The sequence below is a fragment of the Pseudophryne corroboree genome, chromosome 2 (genome assembly GCF_028390025.1).
Source record: "Pseudophryne corroboree isolate aPseCor3 chromosome 2, aPseCor3.hap2, whole genome shotgun sequence".
Classification (NCBI taxonomy): domain Eukaryota; kingdom Metazoa; phylum Chordata; class Amphibia; order Anura; family Myobatrachidae; genus Pseudophryne; species Pseudophryne corroboree.
The window spans coordinates 42,673,803-42,691,706 of record NC_086445.1 but is presented as its reverse complement, the minus strand read 5'-3'; the positions used below and the strand labels follow the sequence as shown (position 1 = coordinate 42,691,706).

General features: G+C 47.3%; 1 protein-coding gene across 1 annotated transcript in view; it reads right to left on the bottom strand.

The window, feature by feature from the left end:
- MOGAT2 (monoacylglycerol O-acyltransferase 2) overlaps nucleotides 1-17,199 on the bottom strand; it is a 234,518-nt gene extending 217,319 nt beyond the window's left edge. The window contains exon 1 of the mRNA XM_063951239.1: nucleotides 17,055-17,199. Coding sequence (XP_063807309.1) covers nucleotides 17,055-17,148 — 94 coding nt within the window. The 5' untranslated portion in view covers nucleotides 17,149-17,199. The remainder of the gene's footprint in view (nucleotides 1-17,054) is intronic.
- Between the last annotated feature and the right edge of the window lie 705 nt (nucleotides 17,200-17,904).

Sequence of the window (17,904 nt, the reverse complement as noted above, 5' to 3'; positions counted from 1 at the left end):
ACATACAGTATGAGTAAATTTTGATATTGGTGTATTAAATGTTATTTTAATGTGAACACTGGACTGTCTGCATCTTGTAGACACTAAATATATCTATTGGATGTGATGTTTTCCATACCATTATAGCATTAACCAAATCATTACAGACACCAGATACTCTAATTAAACAAATGTATTTAATAGTGATGAGCGGGTTCGGTTCCTCGGAAACCGAACCCCCCCGAACTTCACCCATTTTACACGGGTCCGAGGCATACTCGGATTCTCCCGTATGGCTCGGTTAACTCGAGCGCGCCCGAACGCCATCATCCCGCTGTCGGATTCTCACGAGATTCGGATTCTATATAAGCAGCCGCGCGTCGCCGCCATTTTCACTCGTGCATTGGAAATGTTAGAGAGAGGACGTGGCTGGCGTCCTCTCCGTTTATTAATGTTGATGCAAATATTTGTGCTTATTGCTTAATTGTGGGGACTGGGGAGCAGCTGTATTATATAGGAGGAGTACAGTGCAGAGTTTTGCTGACAGTGACCACCAGTATACGTTGTCTGCCTGAAAAACACTCCATATCTTTGCTCAGTGTGCTGCATATATCTGTGCTAGTGATGTGCACCGGAAATTTTTCGGGTTTTGTGTTTTGGTTTTGGATTTGGTTCCGCGGCCGTGTTTTGGATTCGGACGCGTTTTGGCAAAACCTCCCTGAAATTTTTTTGTCGGATTCGGGTGTGTTTTGGATTCGGTTTTTTTTTTTACAAAAAACCCTCAAAAACAGCTTAAATCATAGAATTTGGGGGTCATTTTGATCCCATAGTATTATTAACCTCAATAACCATAATTTCCACTCATTTCCAGTCTATTCTGAACACCTCACACCTCACAATATTATTTTTAGTCCTAAAATTTGCACCGAGGTCGCTGGATGACTAAGCTAAGCGACCCAAGTGGCCGACACAAACACCTGGCCCATCTAGGAGTGGCACTGCAGTGTCAGACAGGATGGCACTTCAAAAAAATAGTCCCCAAACAGCACATGATGCAAAGAAAAAAAGAGGCGCAATGAGGTAGCTGTTGACTAAGCTAAGCGACCCAAGTGGCCGACACAAACACCTGGCCCATCTAGGAGTGGCACTGCAGTGTCAGACAGGATGGCACTTCAAAAAAATAGTCCCAAACAGCACATGATGCAAAGAAAAAAAAGAGGAGCAATGAGGTAGCTGTGTGACTAAGCTAAGCGACCCAAGTGGCCGACACAAAGACCCAAGTGGCCGACACAAACACCTGGCCCATCTAGGAGTGGCACTGCAGTGTCAGACAGGATGGCACTTCAAAAAAATAGTCCCCAAACAGCACATGATGCAAAGAAAAAAAGAGGCGCAATGAGGTAGCTGTGTGACTAAGCTAAGCGAACCAAGTGGCCGACACAAACACCTGGCCCATCTAGGAGTGGCACTGCAGTGTCAGGCAGGATGGCACTTCAAAAAAATAGTCCCCAAACAGCACATGATGCAAAGAAAAAAAGAGGCGCAATGAGGTAGCTGTGTGACTAAGCTAAGCGACCCAAGTGGCCGACACAAACACCTGGCCCATCTAGGAGTGGCACTGCAGTGTCAGACAGGATGGCACTTCAAAAAAATAGTCCACAAACAGCACATGATGCAAAGAAAAAAAGAGGCGCAATGAGGTAGCTGTGTGACTAAGCTAAGCGAACCAAGTGGCCGACACAAACACCTGGCCCATCTAGGAGTGGCACTGCAGTGTCAGGCAGGATGGCACTTCAAAAAAATAGTCCCCAAACAGCACATGATGCAAAGAAAAAAAGAGGCGCACCAAGGTCGCTGTGTGACTAAGCTAAGCGACACAAGTGGCCGACACAAACACCTGGCCCATCTAGGAGTGGCACTGCAGTGTCAGACAGGATGGCACCTCAAAAAAATAGTCCCCAAACAGCACATGATGCAAAGAAAAAAAGAGGCGCACCAAGGTCGCTGTGTGACTAAGCTAAGCGACACAAGTGGCCGACACAAACACCTGGCCCATCTAGGAGTGGCACTGCAGTTTTCTAGCGAGAGGATGAGTGCTTCCATCCTCATGTGAAGCTGAACCACTAGCCATGAACATAGGCCAGGGCCTCAGCCGTTCCTTGCCACTCCGTGTCGTAAATGGCATATTGGCAAGTTTACGCTTCTCCTCAGACGCTTTTAATTTTGATTTTTGGGTCATTTTACTGAACTTTTGTTTTTTGGATTTTACATGCTCTCTACTATGACATTGGGCATCGGCCTTGGCAGACGACGTTGATGGCATTTCATCGTCTCGGCCATGACTAGTGGCAGCAGCTTCAGCACGAGGTGGAAGTGGATCTTGATCTTTCCCTATTTTACCCTCCACATTTTAGTTCTCCATTTTTTAATGTGGGGACTGGGGAGCAGCTGTATTATATAGGAGGAGTACAGTGCAGAGTTTTGCTGACAGTGACCACCAGTATACATTGTCTGCATGAAAAACGCTCCATATCTGTGCTCAGTGTGCTGCATATATCTGTGCTCACACTGCTTTATTGTGGGGACTGGGGACCACCAGTATATTATATAGGAGGAGTACAGTGCAGAGTTTTGCTGACCAGTGACCACCAGTATACATTGTCTGCCTGAAAAACACTCCATATCTGTGCTCAGTGTGCTGCATATATCTGTGCTCACACTGCTTTATTGTGGGGACTGGGGACCAGCAGTATTATATAGGAGGAGTACAGTGCAGAGTTTTGCTGACAGTGACCACCAGTATACGTTGTCTGCCTGAAAAACACTCCATATCTGTGCTCAGTGTGCTGCATATATCTGTGCTCACACTGCTTTATTGTGGGGACTTGGGACCACCAGTATATTATATAGGAGGAGTACAGTGCAGAGTTTTGCTGACCAGTGACCACCAGTATACGTTGTCTGCCTGAAAAACACTCCATATCTGTGCTCAGTGTGCTGCATATATCTGTGCTCACACTGCTTTATTGTGGGGACTGGGGACCAGCAGTATTATATAGGAGGAGTACAGTGCAGAGTTTTGCTGACAGTGACCACCAGTATACGTTGTCTGCCTGAAAAACACTCCATATCTGTGCTCAGTGTGCTGCATATATCTGTGCTCACACTGCTTTATTGTGGGGACTGGGGACCACCAGTATATTATATAGGAGGAGTACAGTACAGAGTTTTGCTGACCAGTGACCACCAGTATACGTTGTCTGCCTGAAAAACACTCCATATCTGTGCTCAGTGTGCTGCATATATCTGTGCTCACACTGCTTTATTGTGGGGACTGGGGACCAGCAGTATTATATAGGAGAAGTACAGTGCAGTTTTGCTGACAGTGACCACCAGTATATATAGCAGTACGGTACGGAAGGCCACTGCTCTACCTACCTCTGTGTCGTCAAGTATACTATCCATCTAGATTCTATATCTGTGGTGCACTTTAGTTTTGCAGTTTGCTGACAGTGACCACCAGTATATATAGCAGTACGGTACGGAAGGCCACTGCTCTACCTACCTCTGTGTCGTCAAGTATACTATCCATCTAGATTCTATATCTGTGGTGCATTTTAGTTTTGCAGTTTGCTGACAGTGACCACCAGTATATATAGCAGTACGGTACGGAAGGCCACTGCTCTACCTACCTCTGTGTCGTCAAGTATACTATCCATCTAGATTCTATATCTGTGGTGCATTTTAGTTTTGCAGTTTGCTGACAGTGACCACCAGTATATATAGCAGTACGGTACGGAAGGCCACTGCTCTACCTACCTCTGTGTCGTCAAGTATACTATCCATCTAGATTCTATACCTGTGGTGCATTTTAGTTTTGCAGTTTGCTGACACAGTGACCACCAGTATATATAGCAGTACGGTACGGAAGGCCACTGCTCTACCTACCTCTGTGTCGTCAAGTATACTATCCATCTAGATTCTATACCTGTGGTGCATTTTAGTTTTGCAGTTTGCTGACAGTGACCACCAGTATATATAGCAGTACGGTACGGAAGGCCACTGCTCTACCTACCTCTGTGTCGTCAAGTATACTATCCATCTAGATTCTATACCTGTGGTGCATTTTAGTTTTGCAGTTTGCTGACAGTGACCACCAGTATATATAGCAGTACGGTACGGAAGGCCACTGCTCTACCTACCTCTGTGTCGTCAAGTATACTATTCATCTAGATTCTATACCTGTGGTGCATTTTAGTTTTGCAGTTTGCTGACAGTGGCCACCAGTATATATAGCAGTATGGTACGGAAGGCCACTGCTCTACCTACCTCTGTGTCGTCAAGTGTACTATCCATCCATACCTGTGGTGCATTTCAGTTGTGCGCAGTATATATAGTAGTAGGCCATTGCTATTGATACTGGCATATAATTCCACACATTAAAAAATGGAGAACAAAAATGTGGAGGTTAAAATAGGGAAAGATCAAGATCCACTTCCACCTCGTGCTGAAGCTGCTGCCACTAGTCATGGCCGAGACAATGAAATGCCATCAACGTCGTCTGCCAAGGCCGATGCCCAATGTCATAGTAGAGAGCATGTAAAATCCAAAAAACAAAAGTTCAGTAAAATTACCCAAAAATCAAAATTGAAAGCGTCTGATGAGAAGCATAAACTTGCCAATATACCATTTACGACACGGAGTGGCAAGGAACGGCTGAGGCCCTGGCCTATGTTCATGGCTAGTGGTTCAGATTCACATGAGGATGGTAGCACTCATCATCTCGCTAGAAAAATGAAAAGACTTAAGCTGGCAAAAGCACAGCAAAGAACTGTGCGTTCTTCTAAATCACAAATCCCCAAGGAGAGTCCAATTGTGTCGGTTGCGATGCCTGACCTTCCCAACACTGGACGGGAAGAGCTTGCGCCTTCCACCATTTGCACGCCCCCTGCAAGTGCTGGAAGGAGCACCCGCAGTCCAGTTCTTGATAGTCAAATTGAAGATGTCACTGTTGAAGTACACCAGGATGAGGATATGGGTGTTGCTGGCGCTGGGGAGGAAATTGACAAGGAGGATTCTGATGGTGAGGTGGTTTGTTTAAGTCAGGCACCCGGGGAGACACCTGTTGTCCGTGGGACGAATATGGCCATTGACATGCCTGGTCAAAATACAAAAAAAATCACCTCTTCGGTGTGGAGTTATTTCAACACAAATGCGGACAACAGGTGTCAAGCCGTGTGTTGCCTTTGTCAAGCTGTAATAAGTAGGGGTAAGGACGTTAACCACCTAGGAACATCCTCCCTTATACGTCACCTGGTCCGCATTCATCAGAAGTCAGTGACAAGTTCAAAAACTTTGGATGACAGCGGAAGCAGTCCACTGACCACTAAATCCCTTCCTCTTGTACCCAAGCTCCTGCAAAACACACCACCAACTCCCTCAGTGTCAATTTCCACCTTACAGAGGAAAGCCAATAGTCCTGCAGGCCATGTCACTGGCAAGTCTGACGAGTCCTCTCCTGCCTGGGATTCCTCCGATGCATCCTTGAGTGTAACGCCTACTGCTGCTGGCGCTGCTGTTGTTGCTGCTGGGAGTCGATCGTCATCCCAGAGGGGAAGTCGGAAGACCACTTGTACTACTTCCAGTAAGCAATTGACTGTCCAACAGTCCTTTGCGAGGAAGATGAAATATCACAGCAGTCATCCTGCTGCAAAGCGGATAACTCAGGTCTTGTCAGCCTGGGTGGTGAGAAACGTGGTTCCGGTATCCACCGTTAATTCACAGGCAACTAGAGACTTGTTTGAGGTACTGTGTCCCCGGTACCAAATACCATCTAGGTTCCATTTCTCTAGGCAGGCGATACCGAAAATGTACACAGACGTCAGAAAAAGAGTCACCAGTGTCCTAAAAAATGCAGTTGTACCCAATGTCCACTTAACCACGGACATGTGGACAAGTGGAGCAGGGCAGACTCAGGACTATATGACTATGACCGCCCACTGAGTAGATGTATTGCCTCCCGCAGCAAGAACTGCAGCGGCGGCACCAGTAGCAGCATCTCGCAAACGCCAACTCGTTCCTAGGCAGGCTACGCTTTGTATCACCGCTTTCCATAAGAGGCACACAGCTGACAACCTCTTACAGAAACTGAGGAACATCATCGCAGAATGGCTTACCCCAATTGGACTCTCCTGGGGATTTGTGACATCGGACAACGCCACCAATATTGTGCGTGCATTACATCTGGGCAAATTCCAGCACGTCCCATGTTTTTCACATACATTGAATTTGTTGGTGCAGAATTATGTAAAAAACGACAGGGGCGTGCAAGAGATGCTGTCGCTGGCCCGAAGAATTGCGGGCCACTTTCGGCATTCAGCCACCGCGTGCCGAAGACTGGAGCACCAGCAAACAGTCCTGAACCTGCCCTGCCATCATCTGAAGCAAGAGGTGGTAACGAGGTGGAATTCAACCCTCTATATGCTTCAGAGGATGGAGGAGCAGCAAAAGGCCATTCAAGCCTATACATCTGCCCACGATATAGGCAAAGGAGGGGGAATGCACCTGACTCAAGCGCAGTGGAGAATGATTTCAACGTTGTGCAAGGTTCTGCAACCCTTTGAACTTGCCACACGTGAAGTCAGTTCAGACACTGCCAGCCTGAGTCAGGTCATTCCCCACATCAGGCTTTTGCAGAAGAAGCTGGAGACATTGAAGGAGGAACTAAAACAGAGCGATTCCGCTAGGCATGTGGGACTTGTGGATGGAGCCCTTAATTCGCTTAACCAGGATTCACGGGTGGTCAATCTGTTGAAATCAGAGCACTACATTTTGGCCACCGTACTCGATCCTAGATTTAAAACCTATGTTGTATATCTCTTTCCGGCAGACACAAGTCTGCAGAGGTTCAAAGACCTGCTGGTGAGAAAATTGTCAAGTCAAGCGGAACGTGACCCGTCAACAGCTCCTCCTTCACATTCTCCCGCAACTGGGGGTGCGAGGAAAAGGCTAAGAATTCCGAGCCCACCCGCTGGCGGTGATGCAGGGCAGTCTGGAGCAAGTGCTGACATCTGGTCCGGACTGAAGGACCTGGCAACGATTACTGACATGTCGTCTACTGTTACTGCATATGATTCTGTCACCATTGAAAGAATGGTGGAGGATTATATGAGTGACAGCATCCAAGTAGGCACGTCAGACAGTCCGCACATATACTGGCAGGAAAAAGAGGCAATTTGGAGGCCCTTGCACAAACTGGCTTTATTCTACCTAAGTTGCCCTCCCTCCAGTGTGTACTCCGAAAGAGTGTTTAGTGCAGCCGCTCACCTTGTCAGCAATCGGCGTACGAGGTTACTTCCAGAAAATGTGGAGAAGATGATGTTCATCAAAATGAATTATAATCAATTAGAGATGAGCGGGTTCGGTTTCTCTGAATCCGAACCCGCCCGAACTTCATGTTTTTTTTCACGGGTCCGAGCAGACTCGGATCCTCCCGCCTTGCTCGGTTAACCCGAGCGCGCCCGAACGTCATCATGACGCTGTCGGATTCTCGCGAGACTCGGATTCTATATAAGGAGCCGCGCGTCGCCGCCATTTTCACACGTGCATTGAGATTGATAGGGAGAGGACGTGGCTGGCGTCCTCTCCATTTAGATTATAAGAGAGAGAGATTTACTGGAGCTTAGGACTAGGAGGAGTACTGTAGAAGTGTAGAGAGTGCAGAGAGTTTACTAGTGAGTGACCACCAGACAGTGCAGTTTATTTAATATATCCGTTCTCTGCCTGAAAAAAGCGATACACACAGTGACTCAGTCACATACCATATCTGTGTGCACTGCTCAGGCTCAGCCCAGTGTGCTGCATCATCTATATATATTATATATCTGTCTGACTGCTCAGCTCACACAGCTTATAATTGTGGGGGAGACTGGGGAGCACTGCAGTGCCAGTTATAGGTTATAGCAGGAGCCAGGAGTACATAATATTATATAGTGAGTGACCACCAGACAGTGCAGTTTATTTAATATATCCGTTCTCTGCCTGAAAAAAGCGATACACACAGTGACTCAGTCACATACCATATCTGTGTGCACTGCTCAGGCTCAGCCCAGTGTGCTGCATCATCTATATATATTATATATCTGTCTGACTGCTCAGCTCACACAGCTTATAATTGTGGGGGAGACTGGGGAGCACTGCAGTGCCAGTTATAGGTTATAGCAGGAGCCAGGAGTACATAATATTATATTAAAATTAAACAGTGCACACTTTTGCTGCAGGAGTGCCACTGCCAGTGTGACTGACCAGTGACCTGACCACACTGACCACCAGTATAGTTAGTAGTATACTTATATTGTGATTGCCTGAAAAAGTTAAACACTCGTCGTGTGACTTCACTTGTGTGTTGTTGTTTTTTTTATTCTATAAAAATAAAACTCATTCTGCTGACAGACAGTGTCCAGCAGGTCCGTCATTATATAATATATAATATATACCTGTCCGGCTGCAGTAGTGATATATATATATTTTTTATATCATTTATCATCCAGTCGCAGCAGACACAGTACGGTAGTTCACGGCTGTGGCTACCTCTGTGTCTGCACTCGGCAGGCAGTCCGTCCATAATTGTATACCACCTAACCGTGGTTTTTTTTTCTTCTTTATACATACATACTACTACGACATCTCTTTATCAACCAGTCTATATTAGCAGCAGACACAGTACAGTACGGTAGTTCACGGCTGTGGCTACCTCTGTGTCTGCACTCGGCAGGCAGTCCGTCCATAATTGTATACCAATTAACCGTGGTTTTTTTTTCTTTCTTCTTTATACATACATAGTTACATAGACATCTCTTTATCAACCAGTCTATATTAGCAGCAGACACAGTACAGTACGGTAGTTCACGGCTGTGGCTACCTCTGTGTCTGCACTCGGCAGGCAGTCCGTCCATAATTGTATACCACCTAACCGTGGTTTTTTTTTCTTTCTTCTTTATACATACATAGTTACATAGACATCTCTTTATCAACCAGTCTATATTAGCAGCAGACACAGTACAGTACGGTAGTTCACGGCTGTGGCTACCTCTGTGTCTGCACTCGGCAGGCAGTCCGTCCATAATTGTATACCACCTAACCGTGGTTTTTTTTTGTTTCTTCTTTATACATACATAGTTACATAGACATCTCTTTATCAACCAGTCTATATTAGCAGCAGACACAGTACAGTACGGTAGTTCACGGCTGTGGCTACCTCTGTGTCTGCACTCGGCAGGCAGTCCGTCCATAATTGTATACCACCTAACCGTGGTTTTTTTTTCTTTCTTCTTTATACATACATAGTTACATAGACATCTCTTTATCAACCAGTCTATATTAGCAGCAGACACAGTACAGTACGGTAGTTCACGGCTGTGGCTACCTCTGTGTCTGCACTCGGCAGGCAGTCCGTCCATAATTGTATACCACCTAACCGTGGTTTTTTTTTCTTTCTTCTTTATACATACATACTACTACGACATCTCTTTATCAACCAGTCTATATTATTAGCAGCAGACACAGTACAGTACGGTAGTTCACGGCTGTGGCTACCTCTGTGTCTGCACTCGGCAGGCAGTCCGTCCATAATTGTATACCACCTAACCGTGGTTTTTTTTTCTTTCTTCTTTATACATACATAGTTACATAGACATCTCTTTATCAACCAGTCTATATTAGCAGCAGACACAGTACAGTACGGTAGTTCACGGCTGTGGCTACCTCTGTGTCTGCACTCGGCAGGCAGTCCATAATTGTATACTAGTATCCATCTCCATTGTTTACCTGAGGTGCCTTTTAGTTGTGCCTATTAAAATATGGAGAACAAAAATGTTGAGGTTCCAAAATTAGGGAAAGATCAAGATCCACTTCCACCTCGTGCTGAAGCTGCTGCCACTAGTCATGGCCGAGACGATGAAATGCCAGCAACGTCGTCTGCCAAGGCCGATGCCCAATGTCATAGTACAGAGCATGTCAAATCCAAAACACCAAATATCAGAAAAAAAAGGACTCCAAAACCTAAAATAAAATTGTCGGAGGAGAAGCGTAAACTTGCCAATATGCCATTTACGACACGGAGTGGCAAGGAACGGCTGAGGCCCTGGCCTATGTTCATGGCTAGTGGTTCAGCTTCACATGAGGATGGAAGCACTCAGCCTCTCGCTAGAAAAATGAAAAGACTCAAGCTGGCAAAAGCAGCACAGCAAAGAACTGTGCATTCTTCGAAATCCCAAATCCACAAGGAGAGTCCAATTGTGTCGGTTGCGATGCCTGACCTTCCCAACACTGGACGTGAAGAGCATGCGCCTTCCACCATTTGCACGCCCCCTGCAAGTGCTGGAAGGAGCACCCGCAGTCCAGTTCCTGATAGTCAGATTGAAGATGTCAGTGTTGAAGTACACCAGGATGAGGAGGATATGGGTGTTGCTGGCGCTGGGGAGGAAATTGACCAGGAGGATTCTGATGGTGAGGTGGTTTGTTTAAGTCAGGCACCCGGGGAGACACCTGTTGTCCGTGGGAGGAATATGGCCGTTGACATGCCAGGTGAAAATACCAAAAAAATCAGCTCTTCGGTGTGGAGGTATTTCAACAGAAATGCGGACAACAGGTGTCAAGCCGTGTGTTCCCTTTGTCAAGCTGTAATAAGTAGGGGTAAGGACGTTAACCACCTCGGAACATCCTTCCTTATACGTCACCTGCAGCGCATTCATAATAAGTCAGTGACAAGTTCAAAAACTTTGGGTGACAGCGGAAGCAGTCCACTGACCAGTAAATCCCTTCCTCTTGTAACCAAGCTCACGCAAACCACCCCACCAACTCCCTCAGTGTCAATTTCCTCCTTCCCCAGGAATGCCAATAGTCCTGCAGGCCATGTCACTGGCAATTCTGACGATTCCTCTCCTGCCTGGGATTCCTCCGATGCATCCTTGCGTGTAACGCCTACTGCTGCTGGCGCTGCTGTTGTTGCTGCTGGGAGTCGATGGTCATCCCAGAGGGGAAGTCGTAAGCCCACTTGTACTACTTCCAGTAAGTAATTGACTGTTCAACAGTCCTTTGCGAGGAAGATGAAATATCACAGCAGTCATCCTGCTGCAAAGCGGATAACTGAGGCCTTGACAACTATGTTGGTGTTAGACGTGCGTCCGGTATCCGCCGTTAGTTCACAGGGAACTAGACAATTTATTGAGGCAGTGTGCCCCCGTTACCAAATACCATCTAGGTTCCACTTCTCTAGGCAGGCGATACCGAGAATGTACACGAACGTCAGAAAAAGACTCACCAGTGTCCTAAAAAATGCAGTTGTACCCAATGTCCACTTAACCACGGACATGTGGACAAGTGGAGCAGGGCAGGGTCAGGACTATATGACTGTGACAGCCCACTGGGTAGATGTATGGACTCCCGCCGCAAGAACAGCAGCAGCGGCACCAGTAGCAGCATCTCGCAAACGCCAACTCTTTCCTAGGCAGGCTACGCTTTGTATCACCGCTTTCCAGAATACGCACACAGCTGAAAACCTCTTACGGCAACTGAGGAAGATCATCGCGGAATGGCTTACCCCAATTGGACTCTCCTGTGGATTTGTGGCATCGGACAACGCCAGCAATATTGTGTGTGCATTAAATATGGGCAAATTCCAGCACGTCCCATGTTTTGCACATACCTTGAATTTGGTGGTGCAGAATTTTTTAAAAAACGACAGGGGCGTGCAAGAGATGCTGTCGGTGGCCAGAAGAATTGCGGGACACTTTCGGCGTACAGGCACCACGTACAGAAGACTGGAGCACCACCAAAAACTACTGAACCTGCCCTGCCATCATCTGAAGCAAGAAGTGGTAACGAGGTGGAATTCAACCCTCTATATGCTTCAGAGGTTGGAGGAGCAGCAAAAGGCCATTCAAGCCTATACAATTGAGCACGATATAGTAGGTGGAATGCACCTGTCTCAAGCGCAGTGGAGAATGATTTCAACGTTGTGCAAGGTTCTGATGCCCTTTGAACTTGCCACACGTGAAGTCAGTTCAGACACTGCCAGCCTGAGTCAGGTCATTCCCCTCATCAGGCTTTTGCAGAAGAAGCTGGAGACATTGAAGGAGGAGCTAACACGGAGCGATTCCGCTAGGCATGTGGGACTTGTGGATGGAGCCCTTAATTCGCTTAACAAGGATTCACGGGTGGTCAATCTGTTGAAATCAGAGCACTACATTTTGGCCACCGTGCTCGATCCTAGATTTAAAGCCTACCTTGGATCTCTCTTTCCGGCAGACACAAGTCTGCTGGGGTTGAAAGACCTGCTGGTGACAAAATTGTCAAGTCAAGCGGAACGCGACCTGTCAACATCTCCTCCTTCACATTCTCCCGCAACTGGGGGTGCGAGGAAAAGGCTCAGAATTCCGAGCCCACCCGCTGGCGGTGATGCAGGGCAGTCTGGAGCGACTGCTGATGCTGACATCTGGTCCGGACTGAAGGACCTGACAACGATTACGGACATGTCGTCTACTGTCACTGCATATGATTCTCTCAACATTGATAGAATGGTGGAGGATTATATGAGTGACCGCATCCAAGTAGGCACGTCACACAGTCCGTACTTATACTGGCAGGAAAAAGAGGCAATTTGGAGGCCCTTGCACAAACTGGCTTTATTCTACCTAAGTTGCCCTCCCACAAGTGTGTACTCCGAAAGAGTGTTTAGTGCCGCCGCTCACCTTGTCAGCAATCGGCGTACGAGGTTACATCCAGAAAATGTGGAGAAGATGATGTTCATTAAAATGAATTATAATCAATTCCTCCGCGGAGACATTGACCAGCAGCAATTGCCTCCACAAAGTACACAGGGAGCTGAGATGGTGGATTCCAGTGGGGACGAATTGATAATCTGTGAGGAGGGGGATGTACACGGTGATATATCGGAGGGTGATGATGAGGTGGACATCTTGCCTCTGTAGAGCCAGTTTGTGCAAGGAGAGATTAATTGCTTCTTTTTTGGGGGGGGTCCAAACCAACCCGTCATATCAGTCACAGTCGTGTGGCAGACCCTGTCACTGAAATGATGGGTTGGTTAAAGTGTGCATGTCCTGTTTTGTTTATACAACATAAGGGTGGGTGGGAGGGCCCAAGGACAATTCCATCTTGCACCTCTTTTTTCTTTTCTTTTTCTTTGCATCATGTGCTGATTGGGGAGGGTTTTTTGGAAGGGACATCCTGCGTGACACTGCAGTGCCACTCCTAAATGGGCCCGGTGTTTGTGTCGGCCACTAGGGTCGCTAATCTTACTCACACAGTCAGCTACCTCATTGCGCCTCTTTTTTTCTTTGCGTCATGTGCTGTTTGGGGAGGGTTTTTTGGAAGGGACATCCTGCGTGACACTGCAGTGCCACTCCTAGATGGGCCCGGTGTTTGTGTCGGCCACTAGGGTCGCTAATCTTACTCACACAGCTACCTCATTGCGCCTCTTTTTTTCTTTGCGTCATGTGCTGTTTGGGGAGGGTTTTTTGGAAGGGACATCCTGCGTGACACTGCAGTGCCACTCCTAGATGGGCCCGGTGTTTGTGTCGGCCACTAGGGTCGCTAATCTTACTCACACAGCTACCTCATTGCGCCTCTTTTTTTCTTTGCGTCATGTGCTGTTTGGGGAGGGTTTTTTGGAAGGGCCATCCTGCGTGACACTGCAGTGCCACTCCTAGATGGGCCCGGTGTTTGTGTCGGCCACTAGGGTCGCTAATCTTACTCACACAGCTACCTCATTGCGCCTCTTTTTTTCTTTGCGTCATGTGCTGTTTGGGGAGGGTTTTTTGGAAGGGACATCCTGCGTGACACTGCAGTGCCACTCCTAGATGGGCCCGGTGTTTGTGTCGGCCACTAGGGTCGCTTATCTTACTCACACAGCGACCTCGGTGCAAATTTTAGGACTAAAAATAATATTGTGAGGTGTGAGGTATTCAGAATAGACTGAAAATGAGTGGAAATTATGGTTTTTGAGGTTAATAATACTTTGGGATCAAAATGACCCCCAAATTCTATGATTTAAGCTGTTTTTTAGTGTTTTTTGAAAAAAACACCCGAATCCAAAACACACCCGAATCCGACAAAAAAAATTCGGTGAGGTTTTGCCAAAACGCGTTCGAACCCAAAACACGGCCGCGGAACCGAACCCAAAACCAAAACACAAAACCCGAAAAATTTCAGGCGCTCATCTCTATTCAATTCCTCCGTGGAGACATTCACCAGCAATTGCCTCCAGAAAGTACACAGGGATCTGAGATGGTGGATTCCAGAGGGGACGAATTAATAATCTGTGAGGAGGGGGATGTACACAGTGAAAGGGGTGAGGAATCGGAGGATGATGATGAGGTGGACATCTTGCCTCTGTAGAGCCAGTTTGTGCAAGGAGAGATTGATTGCTTATTTTTTGGTGGGGGCCCAAATCAACCAGTCATTTCAGTCACAGTCGTGTGGCAGACCCTGTCGCTGAAATGATGGGTTCGTTAAAGTGTGCATGTCCTGTTTATACAACATAAGGGTGGGTGGGAGGGCCCAAGGACAATTCCATCTTGCACCTCTTTTTTCTTTCATTTTTCTTTGCATCGTGTGCTGTTTGGGGACAATTTTTTTGAAGTGCCATCCTGCCTGACACTGCAGTGCCACTCCTAGATGGGCCAGGTGTTTGTGTCGGCCACTTGTGTCGCTTAGCTTAGTCACACAGCGACCTTGGTGCGCCTCTTTTTTTTCTTTGCATCATGTGCTGTTTGGGGACTATTTTTTTGAAGTGCCATCCTGTCTGACACTGCAGTGCCACTCCTAGATGGGCCAGGTGTTTGTGTCGGCCACTTGGGTCGCTTAGCTTAGTCACACAGCTACCTCATTGCGCCTCTTTTTTTCTTTGCATCATGTGCTGTTTGGGGACTATTTTTTTGAAGTGCCATCCTGTCTGACACTGCAGTGCCACTCATAGATGGGCCAGGTGTTTGTGTCGGCCACTTGTGTCGCTTAGCTTAGTCACACAGCGACCTTGGTGCGCCTCTTTTTTTCTTTGCATCATGTGCTGTTTGGGGACTATTTTTTGAAGTGCCATCCTGTCTGACACTGCAGTGCCACTCCTAGATGGGCCAGGTGTTTGTGTCGGCCACTTGTGTCGCTTAGCTTAGTCACACAGCGACCTTGGTGCGCCTCTTTTTTTCTTTGCATCATGTGCTGTTTGGGGACTATTTTTTTGAAGTGCCATCCTGTCTGACACTGCAGTGCCACTCCTAGATGGGCCAGGTGTTTGTGTCGGCCACTTGTGTCGCTTAGCTTAGTCACACAGCGACCTTGGTGCGCCTCTTTTTTTCTTTGCATCATGTGCTGTTTGGGGACTATTTTTTTGAAGTGCTATCCTGTCTGACACTGCAGTGCCACTCCTAGATGGGCCAGGTGTTTGTGTCGGCCACTTGTGTCGCTTAGCTTAGCCATCCAGCGACCTCGGTGCAAATTTTAGGACTAAAAATAATATTGTGAGGTGTGAGGTGTTCAGAATAGACTGGAAATGAGTGGAAATTATGGTTATTGAGGTTAATAATACTATGGGATCAAAATGACCCCCAAATTCTATGATTTAAGCTGTTTTTAAGGGTTTTTTGTAAAAAAACACCCGAATCCAAAACACACCCGAATCCGACAAAAAATTTTCAGGGAGGTTTTGCCAAAACGCGTCCGAATCCAAAACACAGCCGCGGAACCGAATCCAAAACCAAAACACAAAACCCGAAAAATTTCCGGTGCACATCACTAGTATTTAACTACAGAAAGATTACTAACAACAATGCTTAGCAGCAGCAGCACACTATGGATGAGTGCACCAGCACAGATAAGAAGACCCTGTAACACACAGATCATCTGCTGCTGTTTCTCTCTCCAGGGTTCCAAGAAGGGGGGATAATAACAGTCGTCAGCAGTGAATCCTGAGCAACTACAGCAAATCAGTGTTCTTGCACACCTGGCAGAATCAGAAGAATACGGGAGATTTGACCTACAAAGCAGGGCAGCAGGAGAGTTATGGCTGAAACAGGAGCCTCCCGCAGGATGCAGGAGGGTAGGCAACTATGGGCCTGATTCATGTTTGTAAGTAAAGCAAAAAAGCAAGCAACTGGGCAAAACCATGGCCCTCATTCCGAGTTGTTCGCTCGCAAGGCGAATGTAGCAGAGTTACACACGCTAAGCCGCCGCCTACTGGGAGTGAATCTTAGCTTCTTAAAATTGCGACCGACGTACGCGCAATATTGCGATTACAAACGAGTTAGCAGTTTCAGAGTAGCTCCAGACTTACTCTGCCTGTGCGATCATTTCAGTGCTTGTCGTTCCTGGTTGACGTCACAAACACACCCAGCGTTCGCCCAGGCACTCCCACCGTTTCCCCGGCCACTCCTGCGTTTTTTCCGGAAACGGTAGCGTTTTCAGCCACACGCCCCTGAAACGCCGTGTATCCGCCCAGTAACACCCATTTCCTGTCAATCACATTACGATCGCCGGAGCGAAGAAAAAGCCGTGAGTAAAAATACTTTCTTCATAGTAAAGTTACTTGGCGCAGTCGCAGTGCGAACATTGCGCATGCGTACTAAGCGGATTTTCACTGCGATGCGATGAAAAATACAGAGCGAACAACTCGGAATGAGGGCCCATGTTGCATTGCAGGTGGCGCAGCTGTAACACGTGCAGAGAGATTTAGATTTGGGTGAGGTGTGTTCAATCTGAAATATATTTTGCAGTGTAAAAATAAAGCTGTCTAACGTGTGGGCTACGTGCAAAAGCAGCCAGTATTTATCCTGCTGTTCCAGACACAAAGTTACTTGATTTTTATTGCTTTACTTAAGTTATAAACATGAATCAAACCCTAAATACTAAACCCAATGAATCACAACATGAATACAGTAGGTCATGAAGGCAGAAGATGGGCACCTACAGAATCAGGACTTCCCTGTGTGCTGACATCCACAGGTCCCACTTCCACCCTGCAACCCTTCCCACACAGTGAAAAGAAAGTGAGAGGGCTTCCTTACCCAGAGCCAGGAATGAGTAAACCCACTGAATGACCGCAACTGTCTGCAGCCTCCGCTTTAGGGGAACGGAGAGTGGAGCGAATTGGATCGCCATGTCCCAAGCACAGCTTACAGGGAGGAAATGTTACAGTAAGTGGTTTGGCATTGGGGTCCAAAGTCTCCCAGGTATTGGGCGGTGCGTTGCAACATCTGACTATTAGTGCAGGGCAGCCCCGTCCTGCAAGGTGCACAGTTCCAGCGGTGTGTACACAAGGGAATAATCACTGCTGCGCACTTATCAGCCCTGAGATCCTATCATTTGTTCTTTACATGAAGAGTCCCTTCCTGATATGCCACCGCAGCACAACGTTATCACAGGAATACAATTAACCCTTCCATGGCCAGAGCGAGAGTGACAATGACACTTTGTCGCAGTTCTGACTTGTGAAATGCAGATGACAGGTGATAAAATCGACCGAATCCGCACTGCGATAATTGATTACATCGCACGGATGTATCAATTATCACATGCAGGGACAGATCTTGCGAACAAGCTCTGTCCCTGCGATGACAATCCGCAACAGTATCGGGAAAAATACCCAGAGGTCCTGCTGCGCATGCACTGCTACCGCCGCGTTGACCTTTGATTGCTGCCCCTGCAGGTCTGCCAGGCATTGGATCCTGTGCGCTGCTGTGACCCCCGGTGCTGTAAAGTGAGCTGCCGTTTTGCAGCGTAACTTTACTGCACCGGGGGTCACAGCAGCACACAGGAAGTCCAGATGACTGGCAGTCCGCACCGCAGCACCGATCGTCGGCTCCTGTGACTGGTACAGTAAAGTATGTTTTTTTGTTACCAGTGATCACACAGAGC